The sequence below is a fragment of the Marmota marmota genome, unplaced genomic scaffold (genome assembly GCF_001458135.2).
Source record: "Marmota marmota marmota unplaced genomic scaffold, marMar, whole genome shotgun sequence".
Taxonomy (NCBI): domain Eukaryota; kingdom Metazoa; phylum Chordata; class Mammalia; order Rodentia; family Sciuridae; genus Marmota; species Marmota marmota.
The window spans coordinates 6,136,005-6,159,809 of NW_025999998.1; the positions used below are offsets into that span (position 1 = coordinate 6,136,005).

General features: G+C 36.3%; 1 protein-coding gene across 7 annotated transcripts in view; it reads right to left on the reverse strand.

Moving 5' to 3' along the window:
* Jak2 (Janus kinase 2) overlaps positions 1–18,488 on the reverse strand; it is a 129,614-nt gene extending 111,126 nt beyond the window's left edge. The window contains exons 1-3 of one of the 7 annotated variants that reach the window (XM_048806817.1): positions 18,090–18,485; positions 17,224–17,310; positions 6,562–6,812 (exon numbers count right to left, since the gene is read on the reverse strand). In XM_048806817.1, the coding sequence (XP_048662774.1) occupies positions 6,562–6,787 (226 nt within the window). In that variant the 5' untranslated portion in view covers positions 6,788–6,812; positions 17,224–17,310; positions 18,090–18,485. Of the gene's footprint in view, positions 1–6,561; positions 6,813–17,183; positions 17,311–17,622 lie in introns of those variants that run through there. The other 6 variants (XM_048806815.1, XM_048806816.1, XM_015492868.2 and 3 more) reach the window with 6 other exon arrangements.
* Positions 18,489–23,805: the final 5,317 nt, after the last annotated feature.

Genomic DNA, 23,805 nt, shown 5'->3' on the forward strand with positions numbered 1-23,805 from the left:
GGACTGCAAATTGGTGCAGCCAATTTGGAAAGCAGTATGGAGATTCCTTGAAAAGCTGGGAATGGAACCAACATTTGACCCAGCTATCCCCCTTCTCGGACTATTCCCTAAAGACCTTAAAAGAGTGTACTATAGGAATACTGCCACATCGATGTTCATAGCAGCACAATTCACAATAGCTAGACTGTGGAACCAACCTAGATGCCCTTCAATAGATGAATGGATTAAAAAAAATGTGGCATTTATACACAATGGAGTATTACTCTGCACTAAAAAATGACAAAATTATGGCATTTGCAGGGAAATGGATGGCATTAGAGCAGATTATGCTAAGTGAAGCTAACCAATCCCTAAAAAACAAATGCCAAATGTCTTCTTTGATATAAGGAGAGCAACTAAGAACAGAACAGGGAGGAAGAGCATGAGAAGAAGATTAACATTAAACAGGGACGGGAGGTGGGAGGGAAAGGGAGAGAGAAGGGAAATTGCATGGAAATGGAAGGAGACCCTCATCGTTATACAAAATTACATATAAGAGGAAGTGAGGGGAAAGGGGGAAAAAATAAGGGAGAAAAATGAAGTACAGTAGATGGGATAGAGAGAGAAGATGGGTGGGAAGGGGATGGGAGGGGGGATAGTAGAGGATAGGAAAGGCAGCAGAATACAACAGACACTAGTATGGCATTATGTAAAAATGTGGATGTGTAACCGATGTGATTCTGCAATCTGTATATGGGGGAAAATGGGAGTTCATAACCCACTTGAATCAAATGTATGAAATATGATATGTCAAGAGCTTTGTAATGTTTTGAACAACTAATAAAAAAAAGTAAATTTATGTCAATGAATGCATACTGTTTACAAATTTAAACTGTTCATCTTCCAATTAGTATTAGTGTGCTTTACTTTTATATTCTAGTTCAAAACTAAATATATGAAAATCATTTTCTCCAACTCACATTAAATGATTATTCTGACTTACATTGATCAGATAATCTCATCTGCATTGTTAAATAAGACAGATAAATTCATGTTACAGCATATTCTTATATCAGACATTTAATTTACCTCTAGAATTAAAATCATAACTAGACTTCAAAACAAACATAAACATCAATTGGTCCTTCTAGTAAAAGAACAATTAAAAATTAGATCCCATGATATAAGCTCTTTAGTAATTTCAGTGGTCCAGTAAAATGTGTCACCTCTACAGAAAGAGTTCTATGGTCCATAGTTTTGGATAGATTATAAAGACAGAAAATAATCAGATTCAAGAGTAAAAATTATTTTAAGATACACCAAAGAAATAAGAAAACTGCATTTAAGGGGAGACTGATAGAGATCTTCAACAACTAACTGCAAAAAATGATGATCTTCAACCTTGAATGTAAAATGTTTCATCAATATTTTAAATTGAATACACAGTCCAACACTTTGTTTTTATGGTGTACTCAGGATGTAGCTTTAAGATTGAGTTATGAGAGTAGAAAGAAGAGGCAGATTAGAGAGAAAGGATGCACGTCCCAGCAGTTCCTAAGCTACATATGGAAAGAGCCAGAAGACTGCTCCTCAGCAAAGCAGGTAACTAAGGGAACTCACTCAAATTCAATACAGTAAAAGAAACCATACAGTCAAAAAAAATCAGAATCTTCAAATATAATATAAGAAATAATGTTACAGATGTGCCAGCCTTCCTGTCAGCAGCAGGCACAGCTGATGAGGGGAGGGAAGCACAGGTAGAAAGAGTTTCTCTATACTCTAAAATTATAATTCATGGGAGGGACCCAAGACCCAGATGTCCTACAGAGATCGGCACCTCCCCACCAACAGAGGTTATGAATCAAATCTCAAATACCTACAAACAGAGCTCCAAAAGTCAGTGAAGATTAAATCCCAACTACTGGAACTTCCAATTTAGAACTTTGTACCACCCCCACTACAGAAGTACACAATTTGTCGGCACTCCCAATTCTATCCCACCCTATACTGGGAGACAGGAAGCTGAGAGCTACTATACCCAGCTTTGGTTCCTAGCCACAGTGCCTGGCAGCTAGATAAGGAACAAAAAGATGGAACTCCTATCCCTTAAGCCAAGGGTTAGACAGCCCAAAAATAAATTCAAAAAATGAAAATTATTTGTGCCAATAATTCTGATAACCTCAGTGGAAACAAGCCCTTTATTTCTCATGAAGAATTTTTAATTTTTTTTTAATATTCCACCATTTTAAATTTTTTTTGCAATTAAATGTTTTGTCTTTATTTTAATTTTGAAATATTTATTAAAGGCTCAAGTAAAGAGATGCTGCTACCAGGCAATACAACTCAGTCAAGTAACAGCGAATCTCATTCCATTTACAACTTAACTCCACCCAAGCTTCAGTGATACTTCAACACATAAAATAGGGGAGACAAAAAAATCAAAACATTAACCAGGCCCCAAGAAGGAACAACCAGGCAAGAACCTCAAGTCCTACTTCCAAACATCTACTCATGCATCAAAAACAGACAGAAGTCCCAGAACAAAGAAGATAGGGAAGGGGATTTCATCTCAATTGATGGATGAAAACATGAGGGAACAGGCAAATAAATCTCTCCATTCAAAAAAAAAATTTTCACAATACCCCAACAATATGCAAGTAAATGAAATTCCAAAAAAGACTACAAAAAAATGATTTATAAAATGTCCAATGAACTAAAAGAAGGTCTAAGGAACAAATTATGAGAATATAGGAAATGAAAGACTATTTCAATAAAAAATAGAGATAATGAAAAAAATTAGAATTCCTAAAAATGAAAGTCAAAATGAATCAAATTTAAAATTATCTTAAATGCACCACCAACAGATTAGATTTCATAGAAAACAGAACATCAGACCTTGAAGACAGAATTTCAGCCCTTGAACACATGGTATATGAATTTGAATACTCAGTATGCAATAAAAGACCATGATCAAAACATACAAGAACTCTGGGACAGCATCAAGAGAACAAACCTGAGAGTCTTTGAAATAGAAGAGAATGTGGAGATGTAGACTAAAGGCATTAAGAATATCTTCAATGAGATAATAACAGAAAATATTTCCCATACTGGAAATGAGACATTCACATAAAGGACACATATAGTTCCCAAATAGACAAGATCAAAACAGAATCTCTCCAAGACACATCATAATCAAAATGCTTAACACAGAAATTAAGGAAAGAATATTAAAAGCTGCAGAAATAAAATGTCAGGTCACATTTAGAGGCAAGCCAACAAAGCTCACTTTCGACTTCTTAACTCAGACCCTAAAAATCAAAGAGGGTCTGGAATGAGATATTCTAAGCTTTAAGAAAAAAACAAATTGCCAGTCAAGATTGCTATATTCAACAAAGCTCTCTTTTTAAATCTATGAGTAAATAAAAACTTCATGATTAAGAATAAAAGAATTAATGACCAATAAGCCAGACTACAAAGAATATTCAAAGATAGACTGTATCCAGAGAAACCCAAAAACAAACCCCAAAGCTCCCAAATAAATGAAGATCTCTAGAATAGCAACCAACTAAATGAAAATCAAGTCAGAATTAAATATAGAAAAAAAACAAAATGGCAGGAACAAGCATCTATAATAACACTGAATGCAAATGGTCTCAAGTCCCTAATTTAAAGACATAGATTAGCAGAATGGTCTAAAACAAAGATCCAACTGTTTGAAAGAGACTCATCTCATAGGCTGACAATAAAAGTATGGAAAAAGATATTTCACACAAATATAGTACAAATGCAACCAGGAGTAGCTAGTCTCATATCTCACAAAGCAGAAATCAATCAGAAATTAATAAGAAGAGACAAATAAGGCCACTACATACTAGCAAAGGGAACAATACAACAAAGATACAAAAATTATAAATATATATGCCCCCAAAGGTCAGTGCACCTAATTACCAAAAAAAAAAAAAAAATACTTCTTGACATGAAATCCTGGATAGACTACAATACAATAACACTGGATGATTTCAACATACCCTTATCACTAACAGACAGGTATCAAACCAAATCAATAAAGATATTTCTGACCGAAATAATATAATAAATAAATGGACCTAACAAACATCTACAGAATATTTCACTACAAAAGAGTTCAATTTATTTTCTTCTTAGAAGTGCATAGAACCTTTTCCAAAATAGACCATATTCTAGGTCACAATGTAAGTCTTAGCGAATTTAAAAAATATATATGTATAATATCATGCATCCTATCAGACCGTAATAAAATGAAAATAGAAATCAACAGCAAAAAAAATAGAAAACACATAAATACATGGAGATTGAATAATACTCTTTTAAATGATCACAAAAGAAATGAGGAGAAATCAAAACATTCTTAGAAATAAATGAGAACCGAGCTATAACATCAAAATTTCTGTGACAAAATAAAAGCAGTACTAAGAAGAAAATGTATTGGGTGCCTACATTAAAAACTAGATTCCAAATAAACTTACACTCTACCTTAGGAAAAAAAAACTAACTCCAAAATCAAAAGGCAAGAAATGATAAATATCAGAGTCAAAATTGGTGAAATAGAGAATAAAAAAAAATACACAGGGTCTGCAACAAAGAGTTGATTCTTCTAAAAGATGAGTAAAACTAATAAACTCGTAGCCAAACTAACCAAGAAAAAAAGAGAGAGAAAACCTAAATCAACAAAATTAGAGATGAAACAGGAGATATCATCTCCTATATCTGGATCTGGATCCATCTGAAATGTAAAGGATCATGAGAAACTGTTTTGAAAATCTAACCTCCACTATACTGGAAAATATAGAAGACACTGACAAATTTCTAGACACATATGACCTGCCCAAATTGAACCAGGAAGATAAAGAAAACCTAAATAGACCAATAACAAGTAATGAAATTGAAACAGCAATTAAAAGTCTTCAACAAAAAAAAAAAAACAGGATTAGATAGATTCTCAGCAGAGTTCTAGCAGACTTTTAAAGAAAAACTAACACCACTCTTTCTCAATTAATCCATAAAATTGAAAGGAAAGAAACACTCCCAAATACATTCTATAAAATCAGAAAAACCCTGATACCAAAATCAGACAAATATACACCGAGAAAAGAAAATTATAGATCAATATCCCTGATGAATATAGATGCAAAAATCCTTAATAAAATATTAGCAAATTGCATTCTGAAACATATCAAAAAGATAATATATAATGATCAAGTCAGTTTCATCTTAGAAATGCAAGATTTGTTCAACATATGCAAATCAATGACTGCGAATCACCATGTAAATAGAATTAAGAATAAGAATCATATGAGCATCTTCAATAGATGCAGAAAAGGGTTTTGATAAAATCCAGCCCCGTTCATGTTAAAAATACTGAAGGAACTAGGGATAGAAGGAACTAACCTCAACATTACAAAGGCTATCTATGACAAACCCAAACCAAACATCATACTAAATGGAGAAAAACTAAAAGCATTTACTCTAAAATCAGGAACAAAACAGGATGTTCACTCTCATCACTTCTATTCAATACACTTCTTGAAACTCCAGCCAGAACAATCAGGCAAGAGAAGGAAATTAAGGGATACAAATAGGAAAAGAAGTCAAATTATCTCTATTTGCTAATAACATAATCCAAAAAACTCTACCAGAAGACTTCTAGAATTGATAAATGAATTCAGTAAAGTAGCATAATACAAGATCAACATTCATAAATCAAAAGCTTTATACACACACACACACACACACACACACACACACACATACACACAAAATGGAGTTTTACTCAGCCATAAAAAAGAATGGAATTATGGCATTTGTCAGTAAATGGATGGAAATGGAGAACATCATCCTAAGTGAAATACGCCAGACTCAGAAAATCAAGGGTCAAATGTTTTCTCTCCTATGTGGAAACTAAAGAAAAATAAGAGAAACAAGGGGGTGGGGGGCCAGGGATCAGATATTATAATGATATAGGGAAGATCAGTGGAATGGAAGAAAGAGAGAGGAAGGGAGGAGGGATGGGAGAGAGGGGGAAATGTGGGATGAATTTAACAAAATCATGCTATGTGCATATATAAATATACCATAGTGAATTCCACCTTTATGCACATGTATAAAGCACCCAACAAATATAAATAAATAAATAAATAAATAATCTGTAGAGGAAAGAGAGTAGGAGGAAGGAGGACAAGAGGGAAAGGAAGGGCACGCACCAGGGACTAAAACAGAGTAAATCAAAATTCATTCATGTATGATTTTGTCAAAATTAACTCAACTACTATGTACAATTAAAATACTCTAATAAAAAATAGATTAAGTTATGAGATATTTCATAATAGAATTTTTTAGTTACCTTATATGGCCTTTAAAAAAATGCCCAGTAAATATTTATAAGCAGCCCAAGGAAAAGTCACCTTAAATTCTCTTCTAGTACTGTTATCCTTTTTTATGCATGTTAAAACACACCTGCATTATCCATATGCACTTAATTGGAGTAGCATAATCAAAGCAATGATCTATCAGTACAAAGAAAAAATGCTGATTTTTAATACTTACCACAAGCTTTAGAAGCAGCAACACATATTTCTTCTGCAATGTACTCTCCACTTGGAAACTTCAGATAATCTCCCTCAGCTTTCCCAAGGGAATGGTAAAGATACACTTGAAGAATTGGATCTATATGCTTTAGAGAATTAGTGTTTCCAGGAATATCACCATTCTGATGTACAGGAGATGTGGATGTTGTTTCCATTTCTGTCATCATAAGGCAAGCCATTCCCATGCAGAGTCTTTCTCAGAACATTGCCCTATTAGCGAAAAAAAATTACAAATCGAAGTGATATTAATAAATTATCCCTCATACACAAAGAAGTCTTCTTGACAGCAGTGACCCTCAAAGCCCTTAGCACAGTGCAAGAAATCAGATCATAATCATAATATACATATGCAATACTAACAAAAAAAACATTAAAATCAATTACAGGCAGCAGAAGAAACATGACTACCCAACAACTGAATTACTCTGACAATTGCCTTAGTGGTGTCTCCAGGAGAACACCAACATTCAAGCTGGAATCACCGATGAGTTTCATTAAAAAGATTTAAAACTGACCTTGAAAAATGGATTGTATTTAGATGAATGGAAGAAGAAACATATTCTAAGAGACTAAATGTGCTAAAGAGTAAGAAGCTACAAGACATATGCAGTAATTTACTGGGGTGAATTGCAATGTATGAGAAGTTATACCACCAGGGAAAGGATTAAAAATACAAATGCATACTTGTGGCAAGACTGTTTGTGACCTACTCAATCAATATTTTTTTTCCTTGATACAGAATCTCAATTTTATTGGAGATACCTAAGTGCCTCCCCAAAATTGTACTTACCCACAGATGGACAGTTACATGAACATGTTTCAGCAAATGAGATTTAAGTGGAAGTTACTGGATGGTTCTTTGAGGACCATCTTTGAGGCTGACCTAGCTGGCATGATCTTTTTTGCTTTTTTCTCTGCACGTTCTTTCTATCTGAATCTGACCATAATTTAGGATAGAGCAGTCACCACAACACCATGAGGCAGACATGAAGGAAAGGCCAATATAAAACACCTAGCAGGCCTAAGCAGCTGAATCTGTGCCAGAAATCACATACCTACTGTCACACATCTTGTTACTTGCAAATTAATGCAATCCTAACTTATAAGTACAAAATTAAAGAAAGGAAGGTTTAAATGGCAGGCCAAAGAATTAAAACTTGATTCCTCAGACAACAAATTAGAAAGGTGATATAATTAACACTTTAAAAAAATTATTGCAGCAGTTCAAACAGGAGCAAGAATTAGCTGAATTAGAAGTAATATAAAAACGACTTGATGCTACTACATATGGAGGGAGCTAAGGGAGTAAAAGATGATGTTCAGAGTTCAAACTTAGGACATATGTAAAACCATAAACTGAAATAAGAAAGTGAGAAGGACATTGCCCCTTGACTTTGGAAGGTGAAAAGTACGTTTTCATTTGCACGTTTTCATTTAGAAATTTAATTGGGTAATTATACCAGAATTGAGCTGGCAGCCAAAAGATGAGATTGGTATTTAGAAGAGTCATGAATAGAAATGAAAACCTTTCCCACAGATATAATCATAGGCAGCAGGGTAGGGATGTGAAAAATATCAAACAAACTCAAAGTATTTTCTATGTGTAGAGCAACGCTCTAAGTCATACAGATACAAAGAAAATACTGAATAAGTACATTGCAACTTACTCAATTTATTCTATATTCATATGGAGAATATTACTCTATTAGAGAAAATATTAGAGTTGATGCTTTGTTATTCAAATACTACCCCATGAAACTTGCAGTGGGCAAAATAAAACAAAAACCTGACAATTGTTGGAACAGATATAAAACCACAAGATTTTTGAAGTCCATCTGCAACTGAATGTGCAAAATTTTAAAGAATTTTAATTTGTTCAAAAATATATAATTTAAAAACCATTTCTTGTAATCTATTAACTCTTGTTAACTATAGAAATTCAATTAAATACAGCCCAAGCAGTTCTAAGAGGGAAGTTAACAGCAATAAACACATCAAAAAAGATCTCAAATAACCTAACATTATAGATCAAGAAACTAGAAAAACAAAAACAAAAAACTAAGCCCAAAGTTATAAAGAAAGAAATAATAAGACCAGAGCAGAAATAAATGAATAAGAACTAGAAAAACAAAGGAAAAGATCAACAAAACTAGTTCAATTTTTTAAAAGTCAATTAAAATAAATTATTAGTATTATAGAGCAAATTTGCTAGAATTATATCACTTTGTGCTCACCACTGTTTTGGACTTCTAAATCTTCCTTCTGGGCTTACCTCTTCCTGTGGAAATATCTCTTTTGGTAGATTTTTCAGTGAGTTTCAGTGGGTTTTTAAGTTGTAGTCATTAAAAAATATTTTGCCCTCACTCTCAAAATTCTATAGTTCTTTTCCCCAGCACAGTAAAATATTGCTATATTGTTTTATGGCATCTGTTGATATAAATATAAAGTCTGCTGTCATATTAGAATCATGTTTTTCCATCTAGTCATTTTAATATTTTTTTGTTTAACAGCAATGTTTATAACTTCTTTGCAATCATATTGGTGTAGATTTATTTTTATTTATCTTAATCAAAATTTACTATATACTTTTAACCTTAAGCCTTGAGGATTTTGTTTTTTCCCCCCATTCCAGATAAATTCTCAGCAACCACGCATTCAAAAGTCACCTTTTTCTCATAACCTCTAATTTTTCTTAGCAGAGTTATTCATTAACCCTGGGAGCCTCTCAAGTTCTCTTGCACATCCCTTAATTGTTCGTGCCCATGGTGACAAAAGTTAGGACAATGTTCACCTTGGAAGGACAAGGAGACTGACTGGTAGGAGGTGCAAGAAGCACACAAGACCACTGGGGTGCTGGTAATAATCTATTATGGTCAGTAATGGTTAACACAAATGTGTTCATCTTATGAAAACTCTTCAAGCTATACACTTATGTCACACTTCAATTAAAGGCTTACTTTAAAAATTTTTATAAGTAAATTCATGTTTCAGTCTTTTTTTTATATTTTTGTAGTACTGGGGATCAAACCCAAAGCTTTGTGCATGTAACACAAGCACTCCATCACTGAGCTATATCCCCATCCCTTTTTATTTTATTTTGAGACAGGGCCTCACAAAGTTTCCCAGGCTGGCTTTGAACTTGTGATCCAGAAATGCCAGAAAACATCGTGATCCTCCTGCCTCAGTCTCCCAAGTAGCTGGGACAACAGTAGTGCACTACAATATTCAGCTTGTGTTTTAATTTTCAATTTTTTTGACTATCTTTCTTTGCATTAGAATTCTTTATGCATTTTGAAATTTGGTTTGCAAGCTCATTGTACTGTTTCCTTACCCCTGAAACACATGTAAGTCTGTGATCACCCCTTCTTGTTTGTGGTTGCCTCAACCTAGCTATCCATATATAACATGAAGTCTTACAACAACAAGTTAAAATTTCTGACAGGAAGAGACATCATATACAATGTAAATTCAATCACAAGGCAGGGATGCTTGGCTCCATTTTGGTGTTTTAAACTCTGCATCATCTAGAATTCCTAAGCCTGAAACTCATCCAAAACTATAGCACCAGGCAGCATATGGCAGAAGGATCCCTTTCCAATAGCCCATATAGAAGAAAGCAATGGCTATCAGTAAAACTTATCATCCTGGACCCCAGCACCTGCTTCTACACAAGAAAACCACAGGCTTTAACCTATTCTGTTTTGTATTTATATTCTATAGGTATGTTCAGCTTGATCTGTTTTTATCTAGAATATGTGTTTTTGTTGTTGTTATCACTTTTTACATTTTAGAATGACTCAAACGAGTTTAGAACAAAAAGGATGTTAAATGAATATCACACCACATCAAACATAACCTAGAATTCTACAGGCACTCAATAAATGTTTGCCTAATTTAAAAAAAAATCAAGATTTTAGAAAACATATGTATACACTATAGAATACATTTTCAATTTTTAAAATAAATGACTATAGCTTTATACAGCATGGATAAATCTTAGAAATACAATGCAGTGAAAACAGTAGATTGTAGACTTATAAGCTATAAAATAACCATTTTTGTGAAGCTCAAAACAAGCAAAAATGAAAAGTGCATGGTCAAGATATACATTAAAACAAGTCAAGGGGCTGGGGTTGTGGCTCAGAGGTAGAGTGCTTGCCTATCATGCCTGAGGCACTGGGTTCTATCTCCAGCACCACATAAAAATAAAATAAAGATATTGTGTCCACCTATAACTAAAAATAAATATTTTTTAAAAAGTCAAAAAATAAAAAAGCAAAACACAATGTCAAACCAATTCAATAAATGAATGTCTCATTCATTACTGTACTCCAGTGTCTAGAACAGTGCCTTACACATGGAAGTTGTTGAATAAATAAAGATTAAGTAAGAGTTGTAATGAATTTTAATACAAAATAATTGGAGATAAGCAGAGGAATAACTAGAGAGAATCACATATGTAAGTGCAAATAAATGATAATATTCTAGTTCTTAGAATGAATGTGGTTTAATGGATATTTAACATATTATTCTTTAGGACTCACATGTAAGTTATATCTATTCTATTTTTACATGATTTTCCCCTTTATGTACAATGAAATGTACAAATCTCAAGTGTATTCAATGAGTCTGAACAATGCACATACCTATGTAGCCCAAAGCCTACAGAAATTATCATTATCCCAGAAAGTTCTTTTATGTTCCTTCTCCACCAATCCCTGCTCCTACCATCCAAGCAGGCACTACTTTTCTGATTTTTTTTCCACTATAGGCTAGATTATTCTTTTGCTCACTGATTGTCTTATATCACTAGAATAAAAATTTGCAAAAAGTGCTAAACTGGATGTCTCATTCACTACTGCATTCTTATTGCCTAGAATAGGGCCGAACACAAGGAAGCTGTGAAATTAATGAAGAGTAAATAAGCATTATAATGAATTTTAATCAACCTATACATATACAATGGAAACACAGAACCTCAAATGTGAAACTTTTAGAAGTTAATATTATCAAAATTTACTCATATACTTTATAACTCTAAGAGACACTGACTTCTCAGATCAATAATACCCAAGAGCAAATAATGAAACAGACTAAAACACTACTAAGCTGGAAACTAAAAGATCTAAAAATAATTTTAATCCACTATTATTACAAAGTAATGACAAGTGAATTACACCTTCCTGGCTTCAATAATAAAATTAATAAATTAAATTACAAATGTTTTTCTCTATTCTTAAAAATCTATGATTTCCAGTCAGTTAACACACAGCTTAAGTACCAAATAAATAATTCAAGTGCTGTAAAACTGACAAGGAGAAAATGATTGTGATTACTAAAAAGAAGGAAAAGTTTTAGAAGTTTCACAGAACAATTACAACATGGGCTAGAGCTTAAAAGAAAAAAAGAATTTAAAGAATGAGAAACAGAACATTATTTTCAGGGAGAAAGGAACTAAAAACGTGAAAAGAAGAATGTGCAAAGCATATTCCTGGAAGATACAGGTCCCAAAAAAAAAGAAGAATTAAGGGAAAATTAAATTTATAATGATTCGGGAAAGGTGGTGCATGCCTGTAATCCCAACTACTAGAGAGGCAGAGGCAGGAGGATCATGAGTTTGAGGCCAACCTGAGAAACTTAGAAAGATCCTGTCTCAAAATAAAAAAGGGCTGAATATGTAGTATAGTGGTAGAACACCCCTGGATTCAACTCAAGTACTGCTAAAGAAATAAACTATCATGAGTCTAATCTTCATGTTTCAAATTAGCAAAGACCAAGTCATCTGAAAACATTCTGTTAATAAAGGTGTAGAAAATCATGTCTATATTAATTTGGCAACATGTGTTAAAATTTGAGAATACTTTCCAATTATAGACAATTCCCAAGGCTAAATACCAGATCCACACTCAGTTCTGAGTATTAGAGTGCTAGCCTTCATTTCTTTACCAAGTTCTAGTCATATGTCCCAATGTCTGGCTATAGATTTTCACTTGCCTATCAAGTGTCACCTCAAACTCAACATATAAAAAATAGACTCTACTATAGATAGAACCTCAACTCACTACTATGTATACAATTTTGTCAGTACTATCATAATCAAATTCTAGTTCTTTCTTTGTCATTAAATAATTGAGTAACATCAAACACATTTTTATATTTCTCTGGGTCTCAACATTTCTTATGCACAAAATGTATGAACTGGCTCAAATGTTCTAAGATGTCTTATAGTTCCAAAACCCTCTGATTTCCTGCCACTGAGGATCAAAACTTCAAAGTCATTTTAAATTACTCCTCTCCCCAAATCCTCTTTTTTTATCCAGTCCAAGACAGAGTCTTGTGACATCTCTCCACTCTGACTTATTTCCACTAAGTCCAATTCTGCATTATTTCAGGCAGAGAATATTTTCCTACATCTATCGCTTCATTTTCAATTTCATACTACACTAGTACTGGCACCACTTTAATTTTCCTAAAATATTTATTTTAGAAAGCTCTTTCCCAATCTAAAACTTTTAAAACTTCTTCTTTACCTGTGGGGAAAAATATATTCTTCTCATCCTAATCCTTAAAGTCTCCATAAACCAACTCCAATCTACATTTAACTTGATTTCTTACTACTTTCTCACACAAACTTTCATTTCTGTCAAATTTTCTGTTCTCTATAAATGTCATATATATTCATCTTTGATTACTTCCTACACAAGTTCCTTTCTCTTACGCAAAATCAGATCCTGACTAGTTTGAGTCTTTCTCCTCTCTAAACCTTCTCTGCTCACTTCAACCCTAAGTGGTCTCGAATATTTACAACTTTTATTATTTATCTTATATCCCCAATTATACCATAAGTCTCCAGAAAAAAAGAACCTATTTTATATTTTCTGTATCTCCTTCAGATGTAGCAAAATACTATTTATGGTGCAGCTATTAGTAAATATTTGGTGATTAAAGCCCTTTTTAATTTACAACAAATATGTATTTATTGAATATTGCCCATATGTTCTGCACTATGTGTTTTTTAAACCTAAGGTACTATGCCTCAAAAAATACACAATAAAACTGAAAAGATATAAGACAAGGAAAATAACTATCAAACCACCAAAACACAGCATATAATTAAACTATGTGAAGATGTGCTTAGACTATGAAGTTATGTGAATACAGAGACCAAAAAAAAATAAAACACATTTACTGAGAAACCATTGCACAAATTAGATAGAATTTCATTATTATAATAGTAGCATTAATTAATAATAACAATAATTAACACTTAAGGAGATCTTAAGGTGCTAGGCTTAAGAGCTTTTAATGTATTAATTCATTTAATTCTTACTATAATCCTGTAGAAAAAGTACCATAATTCTTCTCATTTTCCAGATTAGGGGACTGACACACTGATCAGTTGTTCCATAACAAGTAGCTGTGAAATAGGGTGTAGAATTAAGATGGAGAACATAAGCAAAAGTTAAAGGATAGACCAAACATAGCTTGTTATCAGAAAATGGAGAAATTAACTTGCCAATCTACAGCAGAGAATACGTGCTGAGAATTCTTAGACAAAAGACTGAACAGAGAAGAGACTAATAGAATGTCATAAAAGCCAAGAAAACAAAGTTAAATTTAATGGGTGAAAAAAAAAAAAGCCACTTAAGACATGGGAATAAGAGAATGCCACAATAAGGAGTATTATAATGATAACTTTACTTAGGACAAGCCGGAGGAAGAGACAAGATTTTGAGAAGCTTATACAATGTTCAATGTTTTAAGCATTGAAACAAGTCTTGGGATTCAAGTGGGGAAGGGGAGAAAGTAGAATTGTGATATACAAAAAGAAATTAATAGCTATATTGAATGGATTAATATAAAAGGTAAATGGAAGAGCCAATTTAGAGATAATGCCTAATTTAAAGCCTACATGACCAGGAAAAGAAAATTTTTAGCTTTGTGTTACTCAGTTTTCAGAATACTTGACATAATTAACTTAAAACCAGGAAAGGTTTATTTGGATTTATGGTTTCATTCCTTGGATGCTTGAGCCCATTGCTTTGGGCCTACGGTGACAGAACTTGTGATGCTGAGCATGTGGAAGAGAAGGCCTGTTCACCTTATGACAGCAAGGAAGTAAAGAGAAAGAAGGGGCCTGGGTTCTAAACCACCCCCAAAAGAGAGATGCCCCCAATAACTTAACTTTCTTCCACTAAGCACTACCTCCCAAAGGTTCCACAACCTTCCAGTAGTGCTACAAGCTGACCAAACTTTTAACTCAAGGGCCTTTGGGGGATATTCAAGATCCAAAGTAAGGCAGGTGTATAAGATGATGATTTTTATTTGGATCATATTCAGCTTAAGGAGATGATCAGAAATAGCGTCAGACCAGTAATGAAAAAACTAGTAAGTGACTGTAATGACAAGTAAGCAACAGAATTAGTTTTAAAGTGAAAGAACTGAGCAGAAATTATAATGATATAAAAGGAGAGGAAATATATTAAGCCATGATCAACTGGCCCTGGCTTTTTGTATCAATAATTGTATCAGAAAAGCCAACTAAATACTAACACAGAGGTTCCGAAACTGTCTCCAATCAAGGAGCTCTTAGAATCTTAATAATTTTTTTCATGACATCCCTGCACTAAAAGAAATACTTCAGCATGTTCAAACAACCTAATAAGTATTATTATTCTTACAATTTAATGTCTGTTAGGCACTATACAACTTCTCAAACCTCAGAATTCAATTAAACACTACCAATAAGTTCCTGTTCCACACCAACTTTCAAATAATTAGTAGTTGATTTTCAGCGGAGCATCCTTTGAAAACATAGCTTTACAAAGATAGAATGTTATAGAAAGGGATGTAGGTATCTGACATTGAAACTGTAAAGTAGCTTAAACTAATAGTTCAAGCCTGAGTTCACTGATGCTCCAGGCACCTTAGCACACAGTTTGGGAAACTGGAGACTAAAGGAAAAGGCTCCAAAAAAGGAAAAATAACATAATGGGGGAAGAACAACAAAAAAATAAAGTTCTTAGTATAGTGAACCACAGGAGGGCAGCACACAAGCTACAAGGGGCAGGACGATGGGGCTCAAAAAGAGAGATAATAGTAAAAGGCTACAAGACCTCTTAGCCAGTTCAAGATCTAAAAGTCTTTTTGCTCCTCAAACTAAAGAGCAAGAAACACTGGTCACTGGCAGATCACTGTATGTGAAGTCATCTTATCTTTCTTTGATTCCCCTTTGCCTGCCCAATTGCAACAGCAGTCAAGACTTTTTTTTTTTTTTTTTCCTCCCTGCCTTCCCCAGCCAGGGTTTCACTATATTGCCCAGGCTCGTCTCAAACTTCTGGACTCAAGTGATCCTCCCACCTCAACCCCGGGAGAAGCACCAGGCACCAGTATGGCTTAACCAAGACTTCTTTAGCAGTCAGGCAATTTACTACTTTACATGCATCTTATTTAAACCTATAACAATCTTATAAGAAAAATGTGGCGCAAAGACATTTTAAATAATACAAGTGTTTAGAAGCAAGAATATCATGATTCAAACATAGATCTGACTCTAAAGCCAAATTTCTTTCCTATTTGCCTAAAAATCTTCCTTTTAGGAATACCCAGGTCAGGAAGGGAAAGATATTACATTTGTCTCCCATACCTGAGACACCTGTCTCAAATCACTAAGGAAAAGATACTAAAAGAAACTATTTCCTAACCAGTCCCTTCAACTATGCTATAAACTCCAAACAGAATACTCACTTGGAGCAAAAATAAGCATTATGTGCTCATCTAGCCAACAAGTACTGCAGCTTCCCTGTACAAGTAAACACATGCACTATTATGGCAAGTGCTGGACACATTTAATTTACATACATGTTACACTCCAAAAGATAACTACACATATAAGCAAGTGAATCTCACACTTGATGAAGTAAAAGTTGAAGCAGATGGGAGGAAAGAAGCCAAAAAACTGATTATTCATTTTCAAATCTGCTGGGTGTTATTATCAGAATATATGCAGTAGCCCAACAACTCACTTGTATAAACCTATTATGAAACCAAAAGCAATCAACATCTCCCTATTTCCACTTCTGTTTTCTTTCTCCACATTTCTCCTCCTTTCTATGACATACTCAGCTGTTCCTATCCTTTCATTGAGAGAAAGGAGTTTCCCTTGACAGATTAATAACACCGGAAAGTAAACTGGGTAAATTCAACCGACACAGCAAGATCAGACAGATAAAACTACCCAGGAAGAATTCAATGTGGTAGCAGAAAGTGCAGCAAGAACAGCTCAATAGGTATTCCTTACTACCTGGAAATATCCCTCTGAAAGTTTAAGAATTTCTGGCCGTTTGAAGATAAAGCGAAAGGGATGCTTTGCTTTTTTCTGCAAAGCCACGTTACTTTTAAGACCATCAAGAAATGTTTCTTGAAATATCTAAGAGCAACAATAAACATCTCAAAATTATTGTCCCAAGCCAACATTAAAAGTTCAGCTCTGCCATTTTCAGAGTAAGCAAGAGGAGCCCTGCCTGTCTACACAGGCATCCAACCTTCCTACGCACACACAGCTCGCCTTTACACCCTCACCTTACTGCGGCAATAGAGGACAGCAGCCAGGATATCATACCCACTGTCGCGGGAGGGGGAGGAAGGGCCTCTTTTTCTGCAGAAGAGAAACAGTTCACATCTTGTTCCCGTTGCCTGCTTCTGAAACCTAAAAATAGAAGCAGCTGTTACTACCGCAGAAATCCAGGGGAAATAGATGCTCTTTTCTAGGATGTTTAGATGTCTCAAAAATGTTAAAGAGGGACAAGTAAGGAGGGAGAGACTATGAGGGACACACGGATGCAAATATCAACAGCAAGGCATTCCGTCCTCGGTTTTGTCTTAAAGAGGAAGATTTTCTGGCTAAGTTCACTGCCACTGGCCGGAGTGGGGTGGGGGGAAATCGGGGATCGCGAGGTGGTAAGGGGTTGGAGAGACAACTGCTGCCCTCATCTAGACGCCAGGCAGCGACGACACCCACCGGCTGCGCGGATCGGGCGACAAGGGGCTGTCCTCAAGCCCTAAAGAGTTGTTCCTTCACGGTGCCTCCGGTGGGCCAAGGTCTGCGAAGCCCGGGACCCAACACGGGTCCGAGCGTCCGCCAGGCTGGGCCCTCGCGGGCCCTCCCGTACGGGCTCGGCTCCCACTCACATCCCTCGGCGGCGAGGACGCCCGCTCGTCCCGCGCCGCGAGCCCTCCGCCCCGACGGGTGCCGCAAGACCGGGCTCCGGGGCCCACGGGCCTGAGGTGTCTGACACGGCGGCGCGAACTCCGGAGAGCGCCGGGCGCCCGCCTAGCCTGTCAGCGCCGCGGGAGGCCGTTAGCGGCAGCCGCTGCTGCCCCCTTCTGCCCCTCTTCCTCTCTCCTTCCTACAGCCCACACCACTCCCACTTTGGGCAGCCGGGAAGCCCGTCACAGACGTTGTCTCCACCCTGTCCCGAGCCACACCGTCTTCTCAGCGCCGTAGGCGACACTGCTTAGGACGCCCTGTTTGCGTCGGACTCAGCCTCCGCGTTGGCCTCCAGTCGAACAGCCAGTTGGCGGCGGACTAAGGCCGGCTCCTGGCAGGGCCAAGGAGGCAGCGGGACGCTCTCCAGACTGCGCGTGCGCCGCTCGGCGGGCTGCGCTTTTCCTGGCGCTCGCCGGGGTTTGGAAAGGGTGGGCCACGCAGGACCGATGCCTCTCGGGAAGCTGGTGTGCGCGCGTGGAGATTCCCGGGGCAACCCCCGGGCGTGAGCGCGCAAGGAAGTTAAGGTAGCGGCGGCTCGCTGAGCGCCGGGGCCTGGCAGGGGCTCGGTGTCAGCACTGGTCCCGGCACTCCCCAGATGGGCGTGTATGTGGCCGCCGCCCGCCGTGAAGGCGGCTGGGAATGAGTCAGCCGGGCTGGGAAGGCCCCACTGCACGCAGGCTGGCACCAGCTGCCTCCGCACGGAGAGTTTCCCCTCCAGTGCACGTTGTCCCCTTCTGCTTTCGCTTCCACATTCCGGGTACTGCAAACCCGTCCTTACCCAGGCTCTGGGCCGCAAGGGTCGGAACAACTGGATCACAGGCGCTGTTTAGTGGCAGTACAATCCCGAATGAGCCCCTGACTCCAGTGAGCCACCTCTGCTGAAAAGGGGAGAGGGTAGAATTAGGCTCACAGCGAATGAAGAGAAAACTTCTGTTATGAGCCTTATTCATTCATTGAAACATTTACCTGTTGCCTACTGGGTCCTAGATGAAGGCAACCGGCATTTCCTTGTCAGGTTGGAGCCTGTCTTTTCACACAAGTGACAAAGTATGCTTTGAATGTGTAATGTACTGGGCGTGTAATTGCCCCTAAGAAAAATAATAGTAAAGGAGTAGAAAGTGAGGGGGACGTTATTTTATGGAGGCCAAAAATGACTTGTTAGAGTTAACAACATTTCAGCAAAGTTCTGTAGAATGAGAATGTGACAATCCACGAAGAGTTTAAGGTAGAGGGACTAGCAAAAACAAAGACCCTAAGAAGGGAATGTGTTTGGCAAGTTGAAAGACCAGGAAATAAGTCATTGTGACTGGATGACAGTGAAGGAGGGGACAGTGGTAAGAGGTGAGGCAAAAGGCTTTGTTGAGTACCAGAGTGTATTTTGTCCACCTGAATGAAGTGATGCATTTATGGCTTCTGTTTCCCCTTACATAAACGATGTTGCCATTCAGATCTATCTTGTATGTGTTTCTTTAAATAAACTTCATCAGTGCAACCCCTTCATTTCTTCCTACATACGACCCATTGCAGGAGATCTCTGAGCAAATGATAGCAGGATATGAAATGACTTGAATTCACACTGACTCCTTTAAATAATGAACTAGAACCATTGTTTTCTCATAAGATGTGGGGTGGGAAAATTTACAGGGATATTGCATACCTGTGGTTACTGTCTTATAAGCAAAATATGCTGGAGCTCCTTTTTTTTTTTTTTTTTTTTTTTTTTTGTTAGAAACTGGAGTGTTTACTCAATGGCAAAACTAAAATCTGCCTAAAATATTAAGGCTGAAATTACAAACAACAACCACCATGAGATTTCCCTTTTCTATAAACAAAAACTCTTGCTGAGGTAAAGGCTGGAACACAAACCCACACAAAGAAGTGCTGAAGATGGCCATAAAGTCATTGTTAAAATTAGAAACAACAGAACTGTGGGAAAAGATTATCTTTCCTGAAGAAAAAAATAAGTTTTAGAACTCTGAAACTATGTGCATGTATCATTGTAATAAATGATGTTCCTATATTTTGCAATGATGTGTTATTCAATTTGGCAATGTCTGTTACTGTCTCCCACCCTGTTTTCCAGGAAAAGAAGTTTGGAACTAGTGAATATTCAGGAATTTTTTTTGGGGGGGGGGACTTTTTTTTGTTTTTGTTTTTTTGTACTGGGGATAGAATCCAGAGGCACTTTACCACTGAGACACATCCTCAGTCCATTTCTTTTCTTTCTTTTTTGAGACAGGATCTCACCAAGTTGCTTGGGGCCTTGCTAAATTGCTTCAGCTAGCTTTGAACTTACAATCCTCCTGCCTTAGCCTCCCAAGTCACTGGGATTACAAGCATGTGCCACCATGCCCAGCAGGAATTTCTTTTTTATATTAGAAATTTGTGTATGGAAGATAAGGTGGACAAGCAAAATATATTATCCATAAACTTACAAAATGAGAAATTGAGAAATTCTCTACCTACTCACACTGATAGATGAAGTAACTTGCTTAGTGTTATTCAGAGAGAAAAAGTCTCTCTCCTCCCTACTATATGATTTTAAGCCAATGCTATGCTGGAATGTTGATCTCTTTTTACTCTGTGTATTAGGGGATTTTGGAGCTCTTTAGATAGTTCCTAGTAATATATCTCGAAATTTGCAAACATTTAGAAATTTACCCTTGTTCTTTAATAATGAAAAAGGAGAATTCTAAAGAATTTGATCAAGTCTTTGAAGTCATTCACTCAATATGGAGATAAGAAATGTTAACTAGATGGTTAACACATTTGGATTCAAAACTGATTATATAGCCACATTTACAGTTTAAAACAAGCAGCTAGTTGTCAATTATGGCACCCTGTATGGATTCATGTGTCAAGATTCTGTCTTTCCACTATGGGAGAGCATGGCAGCAGAGGATCTTACATGCTGCATCCAAGCCCATACCTGCAACAAAACTTGACTCAGTCAAGAGGGAGATGGGGTCTTGGCTTCTATATTTTCTTTTAAGTTCTTGGGTAGTTTTGATATAAAACCATGGTTGAAAATCCATGGCCAATTGTTTAAGAAATTACACTTGACAGTCCAAACAACGCAGGTTTTAATCAAAGCTTCTCTTTCCTCATCAGTCAGGATAATACCATTTCTCTTGCTTGAAGAGACTTGTTTTGGTTTTAGTTTCTTTTCCACATTTTTCTATTGTTGCATTACAGTTGTAATTATTGATGGGGTTTGTTATTACATACTTGTATATACACACATTGAAGAGATACTTTTAAGATTAAACAGTATTTTTAAACCCTTAAGCATAACTATTAAGTGCCTGTATGATACTTAAGGAAAAGGGGGACAGTAAGACACCATGTCCGTGAATGCCCCTTTCTTTTTCCAAAAACCCTGCCAAGTTATGAGAACAAGCCTGGGCCAGAATGTCCAGATACATATTATCTTGAAGGACACTGGCTTTCTCTTATGCAAATGGGAGATAGGGAAAACTAATGTTATTTGTAAAAAATTCCTTTTTGCAACTACACCAGTACAGTTGCTCCTTGGGGTACTAGTCATACGATAAACTAAGCAAGCTAATGTTGATGATGAGATTGGAAGAAGAGATGAAGGATCCCCCCTAGAGGATTCAGAGGGCCCATGGACCCACCAACACCTTGATTTAGGAAGTTAGCCTCAGAACTATGAAAGAATAAATATTTATGATTTAGGGATGGGGTTGTGGCTCAGAGGTAGAGCGCTCACCTAGCACGCACGCGTGAGGCACTGGGTTCAATCTTTAGCACTACATAAAGTAAAATAAAGACATTATGTTCACCTATAACTAAAAAATAGATATTTTTTTTTAAATTATGATTTAAGACACCAAATTTGTAGCACTTTACTTCTGCAGTCTACAAAACTAATATGCCATCCTACAAGCCTTGAGAATAATTTTTTTGTTGTTATTGCTGACATGCTGGGGATTGAACCCAGGGCCTCACACATACTAGGCAAGTAAGAACCCTACCACTGAGCTACACCCAGTCATTTTTACCTTTTATCTTGAGACGTGGTCTCACTATATTGCCCAGGCTGGCATCAAACTTATGATCCTCCTTCCTCAGCCTCCTGAGTAGCTGAGATTATAGGCATGCAGAATTTTCTCTTTTGCCAGCCACACCTAACACTGCCTCCCACTGAGCATTGATATAACTGTCCACTTGAAGGAGGAAAAAGTACCTTTTTTGCTTTCTATTTTTGTGTAATGGAGCTTCTGCTTAATTGTTCATTGACTGTCACCTTCACTAGTTACAGAACAAGAATAAAATGGTGTAATAGTCCTAAGGCAAACTCTTTTGGCTGAGTACTCCAATGCCACAAGAATTTTAGTATCATGTGCTTTCCACTCAGATGCCAATTCAGCTCTTTCACTATTCACAGGAAATGTGCTGGGAATCAACAGCATTACAAGTAATAAAATTTTAGTAAGAGTGATGACTTTGAAAAATTTTAAAAACAACTGTTCATTACTGGAGTAGAGATGTTTTAAGGTCCAAGAAAACTTACTGTTTTTACATTTTAGAACCTATTACCCATATTAAAGGGTTTCTAAATATATTTGTTGAGCAAGCTACTTTTTCTCCCTTTTAATTCACAAGTAAACATTAATACATACTAATTGTGGAAAATCCAATTTAATTCACAAAGTGGAAATTGCTGTTAATCCTCTTCCTGGCCCTCTTCACTTTCCAGAATTAGCACTGATAATTCTCTGAGGAATAACCTTTCCAACTTTTTTCAAAGCATTTTCCTACTTATTTCCTGTAGATATAGTTTGAGTTCTGTAAACAACATGAATAATTCTACGTTTCTGATATATTTTTTTAGTTTCAATATCTTGTCTTTATATATTCTTTTTAAAATTTTTTATTTATTTTAATGAGTTATATGTGACAGTAGAATGTATTTATGCACTCTAATATATTCTACATAGATGGGATATAATTTCTCATTTTGTTTGAGTGCACATGTTGTCGAATCATATTGGTCATGCAGTCACATATATACATAAAGTGATAATGTTTGTTTTGTTCTACTATCTTTCCTATCCCCACATCCCCTGCCCTCCCCTCCTTTCATTTCTCTTTACCTAATCTAAGGTAACATTATTCTTCTCTAATGCTCCCCCCCCCCTTATTGTGAATTAGCAGCCACACATTAGAGAAAACATTTGGCCTTTGGTTTTGTGGGATTGCCTTATTTTGCTTAGCATGATATTCTCCAACTCCATCCACTTATAGGCAAATGCCATAATTTCATTCTTCTTTAATGCTGAGTAATATCCCATTGAATATATATATACCACATTTTCTTTATCCATTCATCTATTGAAGGACACCTAGGTTGGTTCCATTGTTTAGCTATTGTGAATTGAACTGCTATAAACATTGACACGCCTGCATTACTGTAGCATGCTGATTTTAAGTCCTTTGGATATAAACCAAGGAGTGGGATTGCTGGGTCAAATGGTGGTTCCATTCCAAGTCTTCTGAGGAATCTTCATATGGCTTTTCACAATGGTTGCACCAATTTGCAGTCCCACCAGCAATGAATGAGTATACCTTTTTCCCCACATCCTCACCAACATTTATTGTTGCCTGTATTCTTGATGATTTCCATTCTGACAGGAGTGAGATGAAATCTTAGTGTAGTTTTGATTTTAATTTCTCTAGTTGCTAGAGATGTTGAACACTTTTTTATATATTTGTTGATCAATTGTATTTCTTCTTCTGTGAAGTGTCTATTCAGTTCCTTAGTCCATTTTTTGATTGGATTATTTGGTTTCTGGGTGTTAAGTTTTTTGAGTTCTTTATATATCCTAGAGATTAATTCTGTTACATTTTTTCACTTAATGTATCTTGGAGATCTTTCATTTCAATACATATAGCTTTTCCTCATTTTTA